Here is a 20335-nt window from a genome sequence, read left to right as displayed (position 1 = left end):
TAACAAACCAACAAGTCGAAAACATGACAATGAAAGCTAGAGTATGACAATCCTCAAGCGCAAGCTTTATAACTGTTTTTGTTTGAATCCACCCACTATTTCATTGTACCAGGTGAAATCAGATCACACCAAATGTAGATTAAATTTCATTTAACTTTCAAAGTATATTTATTCATGTTACTCGTATACTTGTATATTACTCATAAGTAATTATTTGTTTTAATCTGAGTCATTAGCTAATCAGCATTGGTTTATATTTCCCTGCAATACAGTAGTCAAGTCCCATTTATTCGTTTGGCCCTTAATCACAAAAGGACAGCACGGGTTTCCTGATCTTAAACCACATCAGTGTTGTATCCCGGGGCTCTGCTGTACTCGACGTTGAAGGCAAAGAAAGCATTTGTTTAATAAATAATATTCATATTAGTGCTGTAAATTGCACCTGCAAACATTTATTTTCTTGTTTTTTTTTTTACCCAACACCTTTTCTCTTTGCTACAATTTAGCCCACATACAGCAAAGATGCGCGTAAAACACAATAAATCTGGTTTTCATGTTCTAACACATTTTATGATCCGTTTTATCGGTTAAAGTAAAAGCATTTGACTCCATTTGTATGACTGAAAGCATGACGAAAAATCTGAATCGGCCCAAACGGACGTCACTCGTTAATTTTATCCAAACGTCGACCAGGGTTCGCGTACCTTTTCCACGGCCATATTCAAGCACTTTTTAAGCACTTTCAAGGCCGATTTTCAGTCTTCCCAGTACGATTAAAGCAAAAATCTGGTGTGAATCACATATCCGCCATTTACATATGCCATTTCATCTCCAAACGAAAGAGCAGCTTCAGCGACAGACTGCCATCAGTCTTGTTCCACCGACAGACTGAGATCATTTCTTCCTGATGCCATGAAGCTCTTGAACTCCACCCAGAGGAGTAAAAGCCCACATGAAACCACACCCCCACATTGCATATTACCGCATTTTTATTACAGTGTGTATTTTATGTAGCACTATCTAAATACTCTATGTCAACACGTTACATTGAGTATTTATGTATTATATTCCTTTTACTTTATTATTGTTTTATTTTCAACACAAGGATACTGCTGGAAGTGTGAATTTCCCTACGGGGATGAATAAGCTATCCATCTATTTTTAGTCTTGCATGTACAATTATCAAGACATATGTTTTTTAGATCTTGAGTACATCGTGTATGCATGAGTAAATATTTTTGAGGCAAACATGTCCACACGGAAGTGTAAAGATGATGTTCATAAGTAGCTTACTTTTACATTAGCGTGCGCTTGTCCCATAGGGGGCGATGACGCTTCGTCAGGTTAATGCCGTACAAACTAACGCCAGCTGCCGTTAATCAGGGGGAAGAAGGAACGCGACGGCAAAGCAAAGCCACCAGAGGCAGACGTGGCAACAATTTCAAGTATTTACGAGCGCTTCACCCAAAGTTCAAGTACTTTTCGTTCCTTGAAAACAGGACATTAAAATTCAAGCGTCTTCAAGGATTTCAAGCACGAACCACGCGTGCAGTTAAAATAGGATCAAAAGTTTGAATCCGTCATCGAATAGGCGTCAGCCGTCAATGTTTAAAGGAGCGTCACGTCAAAGGTCCAAAAACCTTCTGGAAAGCCGCTTTGTCCGTCACCCGCCCGAAGCGAAGGGAAAAATAGAAAGTCTGAGGCGTGCTGTAGCGCTTCAGTCTGAGGACGCTCTCCTCAAAAGAGTCCCCGGTATCGGCCACGGTCATCACGTCCTCCACGGGGACCAAAATGTCCCGGCGTCTCCCCCAGAAAGTCAAATGGGACACCTTGAGCATCCCGCCGGAGGAATCCAGGTACATGATCCCCACCAACCTCCGAAAAAAGTAGCTGGCCGTGTACAACATGGCGCCGGCGAAAAGCGCCGTCCCAGTCGCGTAGCCGACTAGGAAAAAGGAAAGGTCGCCCGTCACGTAGAACCCGTAGACGGGAGGTAGGATCAAAACCGTCATCCCGGTTTGGAGTAATTTCAGCCTGGAAACGGCTCGGAACAAATTCATGAGGGGAAATGTATAAATCATCTGGTATTTCTGCGCCGTATCGTCCGAGTACCGGGAAGAGGCGGCGATTTGGGGACAAGGAGGTCCACGGAGGTCCTGCTGGAGGTTTACGTACTTGGATTGGGGTCTGCGGACCAAAAAGGAGGAACCCATTCTGAGATGATTGGATGAGTTTCTTGCACAGGACAGGAAGGTCCTCGTGACCAATCTTGAACAAATCTGGAAAGAAACAGGAAGAATATATTCACCCCTAAACAATTCTGTAAATTTCCCTTACAAACCCAATCTGAAGCCTTACCTGATCCCGTGTCAAATTTGACCATAATCTGAAAAAACTAAACATTGTATTTTACACATTTTTCTAAAAGTAAACGTTTCCAAAAGTGGCGATTTGGGGATGACCAGTTTACAGCTCTAGTATCTCTACCACCGTGTATTTTAATTTGGCCAATTTTCAGACATTGTGAAAGAGTTGTCAATGTTTGACTTCTCTTTCCAAAAGTCAATCATTGATTGTGCACACTTGCGTGTGATAATCGCTTGTAAAAATGGATCCAGAGTTACATAGGACACGTTTATTTTCGGCTCTGATGCAAATACACATATGCATATATTTATGTTGGGAATTTTATCAGCTTATCAATGTATCATTTGGCTTTATGAATTGGGTAGAAAAAGCGTTTTATCTTTACAGTTCATTTCTGTTCATCCAAACGGTAAGTCGTTATTAATAAGTAAATTCAGGGATCAGAATGGAGATTTTCATTTTCAGCTGAAATAGCCAGCGTCCAGGAATAAACCAGGGCGGAGTATTGTTATGTTTTGTATTGTATTGTTCTTGCTGGGTAAAAATAAAAACATTATTAGGAAAGAAACGCAAAAAAAAAGAAAAAAAAACGCACGTAGCTAACATTTAAAGAAGGTAAATTCAATATAATTCAATTGAATACAAGTGCTGTAAATATTGACTATTTTTAATAAGCAAGTTACTTACCAAGCCGGCCATCAGGACACACTTTGACAATATTTTTACTGACAAGAAATATTAAAATAATAAATCTTTTGTCGATGTCATGCTAAGTTGCAGGAGAGGACACGAGAAGACAACCGGAAGTACTTCTTCGACCTTCTGAAGGCGGCTCACAATATAGAGAGAGCTGCCCTCTGGCGGTCACTATCATAACCAACGCACTTTGAAACTACTGTATTCGTCCTTGACTTACGCTACAGGGTGTCTCAAAAAATGTACGAGAAAGCCTTTATTTATGAACACAGAGTGAAGTGAAATAGCATCGAATACATGAGACAAATGTAATTGAAGAATCATGTTCGCAAATGTTCAAAGTGATGACCATTATGGTCGAGACAACGCTGATAACGGGATTCGTAAACGTCGCGAAACATGTCATTAGGAATATCACGACATTGTCTTTCAATTTCCAATTTCAATGCAATTCCTATAGCATTCAGGACAAACTTTCTCTCTTCGAAACTAAGTTGATTTCCTGCCATTGTTTCACTAATTCAGGATATCTGTAACACATAAAAAGAGTGAGCACATTTTTTTAGACACCCTGTATTGTACAACGACAACGAGGGTAAAGGGTAAGTAACTAAACATAAAAACAATAAAAATTGGGTCCATATCCATCAAACGTGGAAAACATGGAAGTACTTTTTCGACTTCCTTTAAGCGGCTCACAAATTAAAGGTGACAGTTGTCATCTGGTGGTCTCTAATACCACCTCCAACATTTTAAACTACTGCATTCCCTTTTTAATTCACACCATGATCATTTTACAAGAGAGAAAGAAAAAAAGAATAAATAAATGATGTCTTAAGGGACAGTTTGTAATATTTGACCACTGGGTGTCGCTGGATGGTGCAATGCAACTAAAACGAGTTCTACAAAACACAAGGAGGAAGAAAGGATACGGAGACTCAAAGTGACTGCAACAGCCATGCAGTATATTTATTTCATTCAAAAAGAAAAAAGGTTCAAATGAAAGGGGGAAAGAAAGAAAAATGGAAACAAATTGGAAAGAAGAAAAATGAAATCAGAAAGGATCAAAAGAAAAAGAGAAAAAAAAAGGAAAGGAAACAACAAGAACGAGAAAAATGATCAAAGCAGTAAATATCCATCCATCCATCCACCGCTTATCCTCAGTAGGGTTGCGGGGGGTGCTGGAGCCCATCCCAGCCGGCTTCGGGCAGTGAGCAGGGGGGGACACCCTCAACTGCTTGCCAGCCAATCGCAGGGCACACAGGGACAGACAACTCGCTCGCTCATTCACACCTAGGGACAATTTGGACCGGCCAATTCACCGGAAATGCATGTCTTTGGAACGTGGAAGGAAACCGGAGTGCCCGGAGGAAACCCACGCAAGCACAGGGAGAACATGCAAACTCCGCACACAGGGAGGTTGGTAGCTGGATTCGCACTCATGACCTCAGAACTGTGCCGCACACGCGCTAACCACCGCTAGGTAAGCCTCATGATATGTAGAATACAAATTTCTCCATCTATGAGTATTTGAAAAAATGCTCAATTATGAAACTTCATGTATTTTGGCTCGTTATTCCTATCAAAATTTTTATTCTTTTACATTTTTTCTACCAATAGGAGGTTGACGGGTATGAAGCTAAAATAAAATAAAAAATACATACATTAGCTACTCGCGAAGCATGACGTCACAGAGCAATGAGCGGAAGTGACGTAAGGCAGAGCTCCCGCAGTCTTCCAAGTCGTCCTTCGAACCGAACCTAAGCGGACCTCGTCATGCTGCAGCTGGGCGATGACGTCACGCTGTATTCGGCGCTCTTCCTTTTGGTCCTGTTGGGCAGCCGAAGTCCAATTTGGTCCGGCGTCCTCACCGGCTGCCTTTACCTCTTCATGGCCGCCTTCCGCTTCCCGCAACTCCCCGCCGGCCGAAGCCGCCAGCTCTTTCGGCCGGCCGCTTCGGAGGAAGTGGCCGTGGTGGCCCACCGGGGAGGCGGACACGACGCGCCCGAAAACACCTTGGCCGCCATTCGCCTGGTAAGCCGAAGCGACTCCCTTCGCTTATTTTTACGACACCTGAGGTGTACGGAAGCCAAAGAGTGTTATCGTGCCATCCATCAAAATCATTTTCTTATTCTAAAAGTTTTAAAACACATCTTGATAACGACTTGATCTTTTAAACATGAGCAAACGTATTACTTTATGACCAAATAACTTGTGTTTATTTATTTATGCATTTCGGCTCTTCTAAGCTTCCGTAGATGTAGTTTTCTTTTCATATTGACGTGCGAAATCCGTGGGTGATTTTCTATTTGTTTTGATTCAATTCCCTTAAACTTCTAGCAACAAAATATTGAAATACGGGTTCTTGTAGCAGTACTGTATTACATCATTGCAATGTATTTAAGAAAAAAACTTGGCATTTCAAAATCATATACAGTATCTATTTCTGTTCATGAATGGCGGGCTTAACGTTTTTAGTACAAATTTTGCCTCCCAATAACATCTTTTATAAACTATTGAAAAATGATGCTTTATAGGCTTAAAAATTATATTACATTCTATCAAAATGTGTTTGTGTTTCAAAGGCGGTTTTGAGTTATCGTTTAATGCTATTTTTTGGTGTTTACAATCTCATCTCATCTCATCTCATTAGCCGTACCGCTTATCCTCATTAGGGTCGCGGGGGAGCTGGAGCCCATCCCAGCCATCTCCGGGCAGTGGGCAGGGGACACCCTGAACTGGTTGCCAGCCAATCGCAGGGCACACAGGGACAGACAACTCATTCGCTCATTCACACCTAGGGACAATTTGGACCGGCCAATCCACCTGAAATGCATGTTTTTGGAACGTGGGAGGAAACCCGAGTGCCCGGAGGAAACCCACGCAAGCACGGGGAGAACATACAAACTCCGCACAGGAAGCCTGGAGCTGGATTTGAACCCACGACAGGTTCCCATGACATGAACTGTGCCGCACAAGCGCTAACCACTGCGCCGCCGTGCTGCCCGGTGTTTACAATAATTACTGTTAAATTCTAGCATCGATTGTCAAAAAAGAAACATGGAAAAACAGAATAAAACGAGATGAAAAAGAATAGCCATATTGCATCATAACAAGTGAAATGTTTTTGTTTCAAAAGATTGTTTTCTGTTTGGTTGAAGCAGACACTTTGGGCTTTCATAGTTAGTCCTCTTTTCAAACTGACTTCTCAAAATGGACCGGGATATCATTTTTGTTTTCGTTTTTTCCTGTAAACTTTGAGCACCAAATTAAAATTGAAATGATAAATAAAATAATAATCATCAAAAAAATGATAGGAATATAGTGCATTCTAATACTATCAATTTTTAAAAATAAAAACAATTTCAATATTAATTTCAAGACGATAGCAAAAGTGTGTTTCACAGCACCGCAGTGTGAGTTGCACGTGTTAAAAATGAATATTGAAATCAAGTTCGGCGTGCAAAAGTGCTGCATACGCTCATGTCGGGAATGGAGAAAATATAAGAAACTACTGTTTTACAGAACACAATTAAATTTAAGGGTGTGAAATATATATATATATATAATACTTTAACCAGTGGCTGAAAAAACCATGTTATTCCACGGCATAAAGGGAAAATGTCATAAGGCGGGGTCGCCGTATCCCGGGACTCTAGTGGGCGTTGCGTTATTGACAATGGTGATATTTGACTTGGTTTTGGGGGTTTTATTTGTCTCAAGTCTTTATAAATCAATTGAAAGGAATTATTTCAGGAAAAAATGACGTTTGCTTGTCCTGCATAATGCTAAAACGGCTCATTTTCTCCTTTTGTGTTAAAAAATAGTATTTCATTGTGGTTGCCAGGCTAGCAAGAACGGGGCCTCCGGGGTGGAACTGGACTTGGAGTTCTCGGCGGACGGGGTCCCCATCCTGATGCACGACGAAACCGTGGACAGGACCACTAACGGATCCGGATCCTTAACGCGATTGAAATTTGCCGATTTGGCCAAACTGGACGCCGCCGCCAAGCATCGACTCAGGTCCGGTCCGGCACCCTTTTTTTATTTATTTTTTAATATCATTTTAACCGTCCGATTTTAATTCTGGAAAAGGTAGGCCTTTCGTTTAAAATAACTTTTTGTTTCAAACCCAAAATATTGAGCCATTCGTTTAAATAGACAGATATTGGGAAATCTTTTCGTTTGAAGCCCAAAAAAGGAGGTCTGTAGTTAGAAATAATGACAATCGGGCCATTTCGTTTTAAAATATCGTCATCTCATTCTGAACCCAAAATATTGGGTCATGAGTTCAAAACAACTGCAAAAAGAAGGTATGAAACTCTCCAAAAAGGGCTCATCAGCAAAAATCTGGATTTTTTTATTTTGTTTTCAACTGGTCATCAATTTAAAATAATGGCATACATTTGGTCATTATGTTTAAAAATCAAGATGTTGGGCCATTACTTTAAAACAACTGCAAAAGGAAGTTTAAAGCCCTCCAAAATGGGTCATTTATTTAAAATACCTGCAAAAATTCTGTAACTTTTTAATTTGAAACCAAAAAGAGCATAGGCTGTAAGTTTAAAATACCGTATTTTCCGCACTATAAGGCGCACCTAAAAGCCTTCATTTTTTTCAAAAGCTGACCATGCGCCTTATAATACAGTGCGCCTTATTTATGGATCAATTTTAAAATTGCAAAGTTTTCCAACTAACTTGCAGCCGCCGACTCGATTTTCCTCCGAACGCCAAGTAGTACGCGGTGTATGCTGGGATTTATTTACCGGCGTTTCATTGGCTAACCAATGTGTCAATCATCATTTGAATGGATCACTATTGGCTAAAGTTATTTGGAGGTCAAGGGGCGGATCCTTTTTATCATTTACAGGCTGGCATTGGCTTAAACAAAGCCTGCAATTGGCCGAAAAAGATGAATGTGTATAGCACGTGGCTGATGGCATAGAGAAAACATTTTTTTTGATTCTGTATTTGTAAATATTGTATTCTCCTGGATTTACTACCCTCACGGATATAAGAGGACATTGGCTGCACATTATTATGAACACAACGACTTCGGTGAGCTACTCCGGCTATATATCTTGTTTCAGACTGAACTCGATGTTTCTGTGATAAGCGGTGCAGATAACGGATGGAATGGAGTGTCTATTTTTAAATTCAACTCAATTCCAAGTGTTTATTGTCATATATACAGTAAAGTTGCGAGCGAAAAAGAAAATAGAAACTTAGGAATGGTTGGCATTTCTTGAATCCCAAGACTTCAACCTTCCGAATGATGGAACGATGCATTTGAGTGACATGGTACGGACACCGCATCCGCACGTGTTCTCGACACGTATTTGCTTCTTTGCAAGCTTTGGGAATGTTAAGGGGGTCAGAAGTTGGACTGAATCATCTGACTGTTTTGTCGATGTTTCCATCGTAACGCCTTATAATCCGGTGCGTCTTATAGTGCGGAAAATACGGAAGTAATAAAATTAAAAAAGGTCATCTTTTTTCAAACCCAAGACATTAAGCAATTCATTTAAAAGAACCGACAAAAGGGTATATATATATATTTTTTTTCAAGCTACAATATTTGGTTGTTAGTTGAAAACAACACACAATAATAACTTTGGTTTTGAAGACATCCATTTTACTTTGTTAGTTAGGTAGGGTTTTACTGTTACTGTTTTTGAGCCACAACAGTTGGGTCATTTTTTGTTTGAAACAGAAAATGTTATCTTTGGATTTTTAGATCATTAATGGCAAAACATTGGGTCATTCTGTTCCAAACCCAAGATATTGGATCAGAAGTTGAAAACAACTGCAAAAACAGGGTTATGTTTTTGTTTAAGCCAAAAGAAGTAGGTTGTTAGTTTGAAATAATTGCTGTTTTGTTGTTGAAAATAACAAAAAAAAACTGGTCATTTTGTTCCTAACCCAATATATTGGGTTGGTTTGAAACTACAGCAAAAAGTAAGTCAGTCAAACATAAAGGCTAGTTCATAAGGATGAAACAATTCTCTAATCTGGGCATTTTGGGTCAATTGTTTAAAAAAAAAAAAGAAAGAAATATCAATTTTGAATCCCTAAGAGAGTCATGTTGTTTAGAAGGAACTTGATGAAAAATTGTGAGCAATACGACCGCCCAAAAAAAAGGCTTCTTTTTGTTACAAAGCCAAACGACGGCCTCGTTCATTTCAAACAATTGCCATAGCGAGGCCGTTATAAAGTTGGTTTGAAGGAATACCAAAAAAATCTGGGCTTTTTGTCCCAGGACTCTTATTTTTTTCCATTATATTTGAAATTCCATTCTTTTCAGTTCCAAATTTTCTGCGGAGAAGATCCCGACCTTGGAGGAGGCGGTGGAGGAATGCCTCCGACTGAAGCTGGCCGTCTACTTTGACGTGAAAGGGCACCCGGACCAGGTGCCGTCCAAAATGGCCGCCCGCCCGCTCGGGGGGAAAAAACCAAAACAATCTGGCCTTTTCTTTTTGCAGGCGGCGGCGGCGCTCTCCGCTCTCTACCGCAAGCATCCCGTCCTCTACAACAGCAGCATCGTCTGCTCCTTCCAACCCAAGGTCGTTTACAAGGTCAGGAGGCGAGAAACGTAGCCCGATACGGTCCGTCGCCGAGGTTTAAGAGAGAACGGCATCCGTACCGACATTCGTTACGAAACCATCTCGCTCTTTTCGGGCGATTGTGGTCAAAACCAACGATATATCAAGAAAACGGTTCTTGAAAATAACCCAATTTGGGTCAGGCAGGGGTGGACTCATCAAGTACTTCAGTTGATGTCCCCTCCAATTAAATTGCTTTGTCCAAAAACACAAGACCGTCAAATGACCCGTTGTAGTTAAATGAATAAAAACATTTTGGGTTATCTAAAAACAACACCACAAAGTGGGTCAGTTTGTTTACAAGAAGAAAAAACACTAGGTTCTTTTCTTTAAAAAACAAAACAAACCACAAATAACTGCAAAAGTCTGACGTTTTTTTTTTGTTTGTCAAGTTTTGTTTGGTTTAAAACACCGGGAATGAAGGTTGTTGGTTTAAAATGATTGCAAAAAGTTGGGTCCTTTAGTTCCAAACCCAAAATAGTCTAAAAAAAAAACTGCAAAAAAAAAATTGGTATTTTTATAGCTAAAATATATATATATATATATCTTTTTTTCAAAAATATTATAAAGTGGGTCATTTTGTTTCCAAACCAAAATATCAGGTTGCTAGTGAAAAATAATGTTTCAAAACTGGGTCTTTTTTTTTTTCTTTAAACCCCAAATAAAAGTGTTTTTTTTTTCAATAACTTTGGGTTTAAAACATCAATTTCAGGAAATGTTAAACACTACCCAAAATATTAAAGCATTCCAAAAATGTATTTTTTCAAACCCAAAATTTTAAATGATGAGTATGAAAAAAATTCCCCAAATTTTTGCAGCCCAAATATTGGGTCAACGACTTATGACTTTTATGACTTTTGTGTCTATTTATCTGTCGTACTGTCTACGTGTGTGTTTTTGGATCTTCTAGACACTTGGGGGCTGAGAGAAACCCAATTTCAATTCTCTGTGTTTGCTACAGAATTGACAATAAAGCCGACTTGGACTTAAGACAACCCCCTTAAATGAGGTCATTTTGGGTTCATCCCGAAAGAATCGGGCCGTTAGTTCAGAGGTTTTCCCCAAACATTGGTCCCTTATCTTTTTTCAAACCTATAATATCAAATCGTTAATTGAAACCCAAAATAATGATTTTCAACAAGCCACAAAATTGGGTTGCACGGTATCATTCCACAAAACGGGGTCAATTTTTTAGATAACCCCAAAAATGTTTTGTCAAATGTTAGCAATTGGATGAAATTGGGCAATTGGAATCCTCCCCCTCCGAACACCCCCCCCCCCCCCCCCCCCTTTTCAGATGAGGCAGAAGGACCCCGAGGTATTAACGGCGCTCACCCACCGGCCTTGGAGCCTGAGTCGCTACGGCGACGGCTCCCCCCGCTTTGCGTCGCCGTGGAAACAGCAGTGGATGACCTTGATGGACGTGACCTTGGACTGGGCGCACCATCACTTACTGTGGAAGCTGTGCGGCGTCTCCGCCTTCCTGCTGCAGAAGGATTTCGTCTCGCCGTGAGTTCCTTCTCCCGTCCGTCCGGGATCCCTTTTTTTTTCCCGTCCCGCTTTCCGTTACCGAGCGCTCTGTTCCGGACAGGGATTCGGTGGAGTATTGGAGGAGGCGGGGGGTCGAGGTCCTGGCCTGGACCCTCAACGACCACGCGGAGAAGCGATACTACCAGGAAGTCCTCAAAGTCGCCTACATCACCGATAGCTTGGTAGAGGACTGCCAACCGCATTATTGATACTCTGACCATTGGCTTCTTCCTTTAGCGTCACTGCCACCATTTTGACAGCTGATAAATACGGTGCAATAAAAACACACGTAAAGGGAAGAATGACGTTTGGTTTTCCTTTGGTGCGGATGCTCAGCTGGTCCAGTGGAGTAGCGGGTGGATGCGGCGGAGGAGGCGACGGTGGATTCAAATTCACACCGATTTCGAACCTGCCAATTTCCTCGATTTCATGGCCTTTTTCTTCTTCATCGTGTTCCCGACCGTCAAACGGTTACACCTATATTCCATCAAGGGAGTGCATTTGTATTTCTGGATCATCGCAGGCTCGGGTTCCACGGTTATCATGTTTTCCCTTCTCCTTTTAGCATCACGACAAGCCTCGGGACCCGTAGCGAAACAAATTCAAGCTTGTTACATGAGCTTCTACAATGTAAAAAAAATGTCAATGTCTTAAATGAGATCATTTCTGCTTATTGCCTTTCCATTTTTAAATAAACGTCAGACATTTTGTCGACGATATTTGTCATTCTATCGCCACATATTCATTTATATAGCAACTGAACAACGAGGGGAGCATTGTGGGATGTCGTTCGGCCAATAGTACATCTGCATTTGCCATATTTCTTGATAATGGCCACCTTCGTTTCCACGGTTATCATGTTTTTGCTACTATTAGCATTACTGAAAGTCTCGGGACACATAGATCAATAAATTCTAGCTTTTAACATAGGAAAAAAAAAAAATGCCACGGCTTTGAAAAATGAATTCTGCTAATTCCCTGTTAGATATCTATTTAGCATTAGTGCTAGCCAAACCAAGGACAATTCAAATGAATATCTACGCTATTTGTCATTATTTTTTCTTTAAAGAGCAACCAGACAGCAAGAGAGAAGATCGGCAAATAGCTTTCGGGTATTTTCTTCACACTTCTTGAGAAGGGCAAGCTTCAGTTCCATGGTTATCATCATCCCAAAATAATTTGTTGTTGATGTGATATGTCGGGGAAAAAAATGTTCATTCCACACTGTCAAGGGAAAACGTTGTAAGCTGGGGTCACTGTATCCTGGGGTTCTACCGTAATTGGTCATTTTAAAATCGGATCATTTTCGAACTTCAAGAGTGGAATTAGAACGGGTTATATATCATGACCGACTCGTGGTATTCATGCTAGGAATAGCTTCTTTTTTATGGCCTTATGTTTACATTGTGTTGAAATACTCGTTTTTTTCCACTCGAGTCGACAAATGTGCGTTCATTTCAATGGATCGCATGAATGGAAAGGAAGGTTGTCGTGCGATATCAGGAATCCCGTATCGATAAAGTATCAATAAATGGCGTCGAATTGAATTTCGTTTTCATTCGCGGACGAAAAGCAATACGAAGCCCCGCCCCCCACGTGTGTAGTGACGTCACAGAGGGGTCGCCCGGTGGAGTTTCTCGGGCGGAAATCCACCAATCTAGCAAAATAAAAGCTCTCTCTTCCCACATCATCTATTTTGAAATGATCAAAAACATTTCCACGATGGATTGGAAATGATGCTGACGTCACCGGACGTGTAAAGCGACAGGAAGTTTGAAAAACGTCCAAGAAGATTTGCCGATTATCGATGAGTTGGTCTGCTTTGACTATAACTTTATTTACTGAATGATTTCTTATAACATGAACAGGGGGGGATATTAACGCATATTCTTAAAATATCATGAATAGATTGTTTTTCTTTGACATTTTTCTCCGTGTACAATTGTTTATCTTGTAGTTGCGCTGATCGTTGAAGCCATTTCTTATATTATTCCATAAACCTTGATCAAAAATGATGTCAAATAATAAAAGATGAAATCAAAGCCTGGTGCCGCCCATCCTTCTCCAGAAGTCACCTCCCCCAAAAACACTCCAATAAATATACAAATGAATTGAATTTGAAGAAAAAAAAGCGATAAAATATCAAATAGTTCTATTTTTAAATGTTTTATTTGTAGGAAATTATAAAAAAAATTGAAAGTTTAGGGAGAAGAAATTCAACGTTTTAATAAGAAATAAGCTAAATATTTTCAACAAAATATCCAATCGCTTGAGTTATGTTGTTTTTATTTTCATCTTAATTTTGCGAGAAAATGTTCAAATGTCTTTCCATTTGTGTTTTTTTAAACATTTTTTTGAATTGTTGCTGCTAAATGTTATTGCACTTCTTTTGATGACATTTTGATGACAATTCAGGCCATTTTTCGAAGCGTTACCTTAAAAATAGTCGTTTGCGTCTTTTTTTTTGGTCTTCAAAGTCGAATCTCGTTGAATACAATCTTTTACAACCTTGATATCGATGACAACTGGATAAAGAGTTGCATCTTTTTTCGTATTTTAGATCATACATATTTCTGAATGAACCGATTTCAATATTTCAATCCGCTTCTGCCAGAATTTTGAAAATCTCTAACCGGAAGTAGTTGCCGTCACGAAAAGCGTCTTGATAGAAAAAAGGGAACGTTATCTCTCATATTACGCGGCGTTGCAAAACAAGCCAGTCGGTGTCCTTGCGGTACCGGAGCCGGCATTCCCCGTCGGAACCCAACCCGACCTGTTCGGTCCACCTTCAGGACTCGAACCCCCTCTGACCACCCCTGTTCCACTACTTAGAACGTCAACACGTGGAGCGTCGCTTTCTCCTTGATTGACCTCCACCTGGCTGCAAGTTCGGAGGTTCCGGTTCGGTGTCCGGCGCGCTCGGCTCTGAATTTCGAAGCGAACCGGTCCGGGTGACGTCCCCCCCCTCCCGTGAAGAGAGAGAGGGGATAAAAGAGAGAGGGAGGGGGGTGAGAAGAGGGTAGGGAACGAAGTTCGGGTTCGGGAGGTTCGGAAGCTCACCTTTGCGCACGATGTACACCATCACGAGAGGCCCCAGCAAGCTCGTGACGCAGCGGAGGACGACAGGTGAGTCGGGTGACGCCGTCTTGTGACGTCACGACGTCAGGTGCAAGCATTTGATCGGACTCGATTTTTGCAGGTCCGGACTGCAAACTGTCGGAACCGAAGCTGAAGGCCACGACGTGGCTCACGTCCAAGTAAGTTCGACCAATTTGAAGCGAGATTGCAGTCGAGAAAGCTGAAACTCGATACCTTGCGGTACCATGCGGTACCTGGGCGACGCGCTGTGACGTCACGGTGTCAAGGGGGGGTGTTCCGTTACTTTTTGTTTTCCGAAAAGAAGGCAGTTTGGATTTTCAAATATTCCAAAAACATTTCCAATAAGGGTCTGAGTGATATTCATGAACATATTCATACAATAAAAAATAATCAAATAAATCTAATTAAAAAAAAAAAAAAAAAAAAAGTACATGACTAATCAAATGTATTTACTAAATGCTTACCCGTTTTTATTTTCAAACTCCGCGGTGTTTACAATGCTACCGGCGGCATCTAGGCGACATGCTCACCGTTAGCTGAAGCTAAGGAATAACCAGATACTTTGCCAGAAAGGACTTGATGGCAACAATCAGAACGTTTCCTTAATCCAACCCGATAAAAAAAATGCGCCGCAAACGTTGGCATTTTTGACGAGTGCCTCGGTCCAATCTTTTCGCTTTATTGCATTTAAGCACAACTCTCTTCATTTTCTCGGTCCAGGAGCTTCCGCTGGGTAAAACGATACACGCAAACATACATGACGCCATTCTTTTCCCGTTTTTTTTGACCGGCGCAAGTATTCCGTCGCCTTCGGTCTAAGCCCCGCCCGCCGGATACATCGCAACGTTAACAAACGAAAGGGTCTAACCGGGCCGACGGTACGGAACAGGAGCGTTCGGTTTTTCTCCGTCTCCGATCGATCCCGTTTTTGTTTTGTGTCCTTTAGCGCTCGGGCCCCCAAGCTGGTTTTCAACCGGCTGAACGGCAAGCGCTTGCAAGTGGCCCGCGCCCCCAAAGTGGACCAGAGCCCCGAAGGATCGAGTCCCGCCCACCAGGAAAACGTCAACTTCGTCTACGAGGGTGAGACTGCAAAATCCTATCCTATTTCTTTTTTTTGTGTGCTGATTTTAAGGAATCCTTTCCTATTTGTTTATTTTCTCATCGGTCCTTCATTTGCCACGTTTCCCTCAAAAATGATCAGTGAACTCTCGAACGGAGGAAAAACCAATTCTGCCCATTTTTCGTATTTCTATGGGGTGAGAAAGAAAATCTTATTTGACTCGAAAAACTCATTCGAAGAATATTTGATCTCGGTCGGATCGTTTCGCTCGTTGTAGGGATTTGATTTCGAATTCCAAATAAAAATAAGAATTTTGCTGAATGTAAGGATTTTTATCCATTGAAAATGCATTTAAATGAAGTTTGCTTTAAATGAAGGACATTTGTTTTATTTTAAAGATGTTTTTATGAAAAAACGCATTGTAAATGAAGATTTCCTCTTTACAATTTTGCTCCATCGATGGAATAGCTTTAAAATGAAAAAAAAAAAATACAATTGAACAATCCTTGAACAAAATGTTTTGGATTTTTGGGGGGAATTGGAAAATAAAATTGAAACTTAAGAATTAATCTTGAATTTCTGATCATTTGAAAAAGAATCCCAAATGAAGCACGAATACTTGAATAAAGCCCATTTTGCTCTATTGAAAGATTTTCTTTTATCAGAAAAAAATGGAAATAAGAACTCCTTCCGTTTTAGGGGTGTTTTTAATTCCAAAATTAAATTGAGATTTTTTTATCCACGCAAGAAATATGTCAAAATAATATTTGTAAAATGTTTTTTAAAAAGACTAAGATGAAATACATTTTGATGATTTCAAAAATAAAATTCACTCAAGAACATGACACTAAAAATGTATTTTAAATATAAAAGAAAAAAATATATATTTTGCTCATCTCAATATTTATTTTGACTCAGAAATATATCATGTCAAATGATTCTTTTTTTAAATTCAAAGTTTGACAACAATTGAACTTTGCACATTATACTGGATTATCTTAACAAAATAAATATATCATCAACAATTCAATTTCCTATTCTTTGAAGTTCCTCAAAAAGAGCAAACTTGAAATAGTCCGTTCTTTCCCTCGGTCAGCGGTCGGCTCGCTTTCGAAGGCCGTCGCCCGGCCTCTTATCTTCGACGCCGAATGGGCCGAGTCACGTCAAGGGAGACCATCAAAATGAGGAAAATCTAGACCTCCTGACTTATTTGGGCTTTTAAAATGTTCTTGCTAAATCTTTTCACTGCACTATTGCACTGCTTCTCAATGACTTTTTCACGGCCCCGTCAGAAGAAGAAATCCTCTCGTCCCCCTTTCGATCTTTCTTCTTCAACCGATTGCGTGATATCCGTAGGGGAGAAGAACGATTGCTCGATATTAGCGGTAACACGTGACCTCTGCCCCCCCGCAAATCGAGGCTTTTTAGCACTTTTCGCTAGAAAAAAACAAACTCAAGCGTTTTATCAGCAGGTTGTATTGTCTTAAAGTGATAGCTTCATTGATTTGGCTTCGTGCAGTCCGCTGCCAAAATGTTGACAGAACGAGCACACGGGTCTTTGTCGGTCTCCTTCCGGGGTCGCGGCGAAGCCTCGTCAAACTTCTTTCTTTAGCTTTTGGGAGGAGACTTTTGTTATTCCCTAACCCTGTCTCTCTTGGTTTTTCTTGGTATCCATGGTAAATATTATTAATGGTGTCACTTGAGGGTCTGCTCCACTTTGTGTCTACACTTGCCATGCTTCATGGACGGCATGAGAACTGCACCCTAGTGTAGAGGAGGTGCAATTGCACTTTATTCTGGGAAAGTTAAAGATAAAGTCACCCTATTACATTGTGATTTAAAAAAAAAAATAGTTTTTATCCTTAACAAGTTTTTTTTTTCGCCCCTTAAGTCTATATGACACTTTTTACCCTGGAGTGCCATGTCTAATCTCATACAATGTATTACAATGTTGAAAATAAAGATGATTCGATTCCTTCCTGTCATTTTTTTTTTTTTGTTCTGAAAAACGATTTGATGTTTTTTCCCACCAGCATGGAGAGAGGTGGAGCAGAAGCTGCAGGACGGAACCCGAGGGGGAGTCGGACGAATTCCGGGGCCCGTCCAGTATGCGGAGAAGGCCCCCAACCTCCCCGTCAAAAGTACGACGACAGAAATACTAGTCCGGTCCTATTTATTTGCGACGCCCTCAATGACAGAAGAGTCTGAAAGGGCTGCACAGACCACAGATGATTGCAAAGCACAGACTATTACGACACCCTTCCCTGATCTAAAACCTACACGAGGCCAAGGAAAAAGTCCAAAACCTCAACATGAGGAAAATGAAGGGACCCCACGTGAGGTCATCCCCCTTCGAATGCTGCGAGGGCATCGACAGACAATACGCAGATATCAATAACATGAAATATTGGCTATTCATAAAGGCCAGAATAGAAGTGTTTTAAGCCTGGATTGAAACTACAAAAATATCAAATTTTGTGCTGATATGCAAGAACCTAATCTATGATTTTGCTCTAATTGAGTTTCAAAAGGACACCAATCCAATTATGAAGAAATAGAACATGTATATTTATTCCTAAATCCAAAAATGGGTTCCGTCTCCCGGCCCGGCCCCTCTGCTAAATATTTGAAACTCCAGACAGTTGCCAACCCTCGGTTTAGGACAACCCAAAGTCTTATTGGGGTAGATTCCATTCAATGATTTCATCCTAATCCAATAAAACAAGCAAAATCATTAACTTTATAATTGAGTTGATTTAATAATGTCATGATTCAACAATGAGACCATTTTGATGCCCAAAAAAACAATAATTATATTTGTTTCATCGTATAATTCAAATCCGATAAGACCGACAAACAAATGTATATTTGATTCAATGAATACATTGAATGATCCAATTCTAATCCAATTTAACAGGCAAACCCATAGACTTGATCATTGAGTTTATTTTATCATTCGGTTCACAGTTCAACAATGTCATCATTTCTTTGAAATCCCATAAAACACGCAGAATAATGGCTTTGAGTAATGTATGCAATATTCTAATTCAATCATTGAATGTACACAAGCTGAGCCCCCAATGAGACTCCCTTTTTCCACAGTCTCCTTTTCTAGCCATTCTTGTTCGCTGCATTTTTCAGTGTCAATCACCTTTCAACAGCCGAGTCTCATCCGTCTTCCGCTTTTTCCAGTTTCCTTCTCTAGCCACTCACGTTATCCACTTAAGTGCAGGCTATGACTCATTACAGCTGAACACCGTGAGTTCAGTGACTCTGGCATCTTTGTTTTCACCGTTTCCTTCTCGAGTCACTTGGCAGCAAGCTTTGGCTTGCTACTATTGTCAGTGTCTGCCGTTCCCGCTTTTTCCTTCGCCTTTCGCGTCGACTCGATCGAGCGAATGTCGCCGATATCCGCGATTTAGGAATATTCCTCATTTCCGGTTTCCTTTTTGGGCGGCTCATACGATGAGTTCAGTGATTCGGGGTCCCGACGCGCGATGATTTCTTTTACTGACGTTTTTTGTCGTAGCTTCTTCCGCTGGCCGTCGGAGCTCTGACCGACTCCAACTATAGGCTCTTTTCAGCCGCTTCAAGAGTATCCGGCTTACTCGGTCTTTTCATGCCCAAAAGACGGGTGGGGAATTTAGCGACGCGGTACCCTTCAGGCTTCTGTACCGTGTCTTCTTCAGCTGCGTTCTAAGATACGAGGACCTCTAGTGGTGAATCTTGACACGCTGTCACTTTAAGCAAGGTTATGTTGTTTTTTTTTCCCTTCAACAGATTTTGTTCCCATCGACTTGGAGGAGTGGTGGGCTCAGCGCTTCCTGGCCAACATCGCGGAACTGTCGTGACGCTTTCGTGACGTCGGGAAACGGCGTCCCACCCGAGGGACGGGCCGCGCCGAGACGCGTCCCTCGGTCGCCGCCGGGTCCGAGACGCGACGTCGGCGGCGTCGGAAACGCGAACGGCGCCCCCTACCGGAAGGGCGACGCCTTTCCGAGGCACTTCTCCCGTTCCTGCTGCATTTGGTTCCCACGGGAAAACGTCCGGATGTGAATTTTCTCAAGAGTAAAATGGTTTTCAAAAGGCGCCGGCCCTTTTCTTTTCTGTGCTTTTCATATGGACGGACTTCGACAAAGCTCTTAGATTAAAAGCTTTAACTCCGATCTGTCATTTTATTTGAAATGTAAAAAAACTTGACCTTTCGACAGCACCGAGTTTTCAAATCGACTAACTCGCGTTACAGCTTTAACTCGGGCAGGTTCATCTAGCTTTAAAGCTTGAACTCAAATTGAATTCGAAAAGGTTTGACTCCAGGGTTAACTCTTGTCCGACTCGAGTTCATCTAGCTTTTGAGCTTCGGCTCATTTTTTGAAACTCGACTCTCTGAGCTTGATTCCAAATTGATTTTATAGCACCGAGTTATCGTTCGGTTTTAACTTCATTTATTGCGAAATGAACCTGATTCCGGCTTGAAGATTTGATGATAAAAAAACAGCACCGAATTGATATATCGGCTTTAACTAAAACTCTTTTGGATTTAAAGCTTTAACTTGGAAGCTTAAAGTCTGCCTGAAATTGTTTGAGTTAAAGCTTTAACTTTGGCGTTTTACATCCCACTCGAATCCAATTTCTCAATCATTTCCGATACCCAACAACCGAACGAAGATGAGCGTCGCGGTACCTTTCTCCCAAACTTTAACGGCGTACGTAATACGGTTTGTTTATGAATGTTGTAAAACATTTGAGGGAGTATGTTGAAGTCTTTGGATTTTGCCCTCAATGACCACCAGGGGTTCTCACAAAGCTACCTTCATACCAAGTGTCCTCGGCCAGATGCGAGGCTTTGTGAGAATGACGGCTGTTTTTTGAAGGCACCTTTCAAAGACTAAAACATATTCCCTCAAATTGGGCTTGACGTCATTGAAAAAACAGTTAAAAGCGGCTTTAGCTATCCTCCAACCCTTACTCATGGTACCAG

The 20335-nt window shown here is 41.1% G+C and overlaps 3 protein-coding genes across 5 annotated transcripts; 2 read left to right on the top strand and 1 right to left on the bottom strand.

The window, feature by feature from the left end:
* Nucleotides 1–971: 971 nt before the first annotated feature.
* On the bottom strand, nt 972–5110 carry tmem186 (transmembrane protein 186). 2 transcript variants are annotated; one of them, XM_088341208.1, is made up of 2 exons: nt 4728–5110; nt 972–2279 (listed from the first exon to the last, which is right to left on the bottom strand). In XM_088341208.1, the coding sequence occupies exon 2, from the start codon at nt 2211–2213 to the stop codon at nt 1620–1622; it is 594 nt and encodes a 197-aa protein (XP_088197334.1). In that variant the 5' UTR covers nt 2214–2279; nt 4728–5110; the 3' UTR covers nt 972–1619. The 2 variants fall into 2 exon arrangements, with proteins under 2 accessions (XP_088197334.1, XP_088197333.1); XM_088341207.1 differs by lacking the exon at nt 4728–5110 and adding an exon at nt 3055–3187.
* Nucleotides 4750–11909, top strand: gde1 (glycerophosphodiester phosphodiesterase 1). Of its 2 annotated transcripts, XM_088341204.1 has the most exons (7): nt 4750–5097; nt 6911–7086; nt 9368–9473; nt 9546–9638; nt 10963–11174; nt 11257–11377; nt 11532–11909. In XM_088341204.1, the coding sequence occupies exons 1-7, from the start codon at nt 4840–4842 to the stop codon at nt 11847–11849; spliced, it is 1284 nt and encodes a 427-aa protein (XP_088197330.1). In that variant the 5' UTR covers nt 4750–4839; the 3' UTR covers nt 11850–11909. The 2 variants fall into 2 exon arrangements, with proteins under 2 accessions (XP_088197330.1, XP_088197332.1); XM_088341206.1 differs by having other exon boundaries at nt 4752–5097; nt 11257–11682.
* Nucleotides 11910–13843: 1934 nt separating this feature from the next.
* mcrip2 (MAPK regulated corepressor interacting protein 2) lies at nt 13844–19517 on the top strand. Its single transcript, XM_088341203.1, has 5 exons — nt 13844–14321; nt 14395–14452; nt 15241–15374; nt 17388–17495; nt 19135–19517. Exons 1-5 carry the CDS (start codon nt 14267–14269, stop codon nt 19203–19205), a joined length of 426 nt encoding a protein of 141 aa, XP_088197329.1. The 5' UTR covers nt 13844–14266; the 3' UTR covers nt 19206–19517.
* The last annotated feature ends 818 nt before the right edge of the window (nt 19518–20335 follow it).

The sequence above is a fragment of the Urocampus carinirostris genome, chromosome 8 (assembly GCF_059441175.1).
Source record: "Urocampus carinirostris isolate Australia breed hairy pipefish chromosome 8, RoL_Ucar_1.0, whole genome shotgun sequence".
Lineage (NCBI taxonomy): Eukaryota > Metazoa > Chordata > Actinopteri > Syngnathiformes > Syngnathidae > Urocampus > Urocampus carinirostris.
Note: the sequence above shows the minus strand (reverse complement) of the source record. Positions and strands in the feature narration are given on the sequence as shown.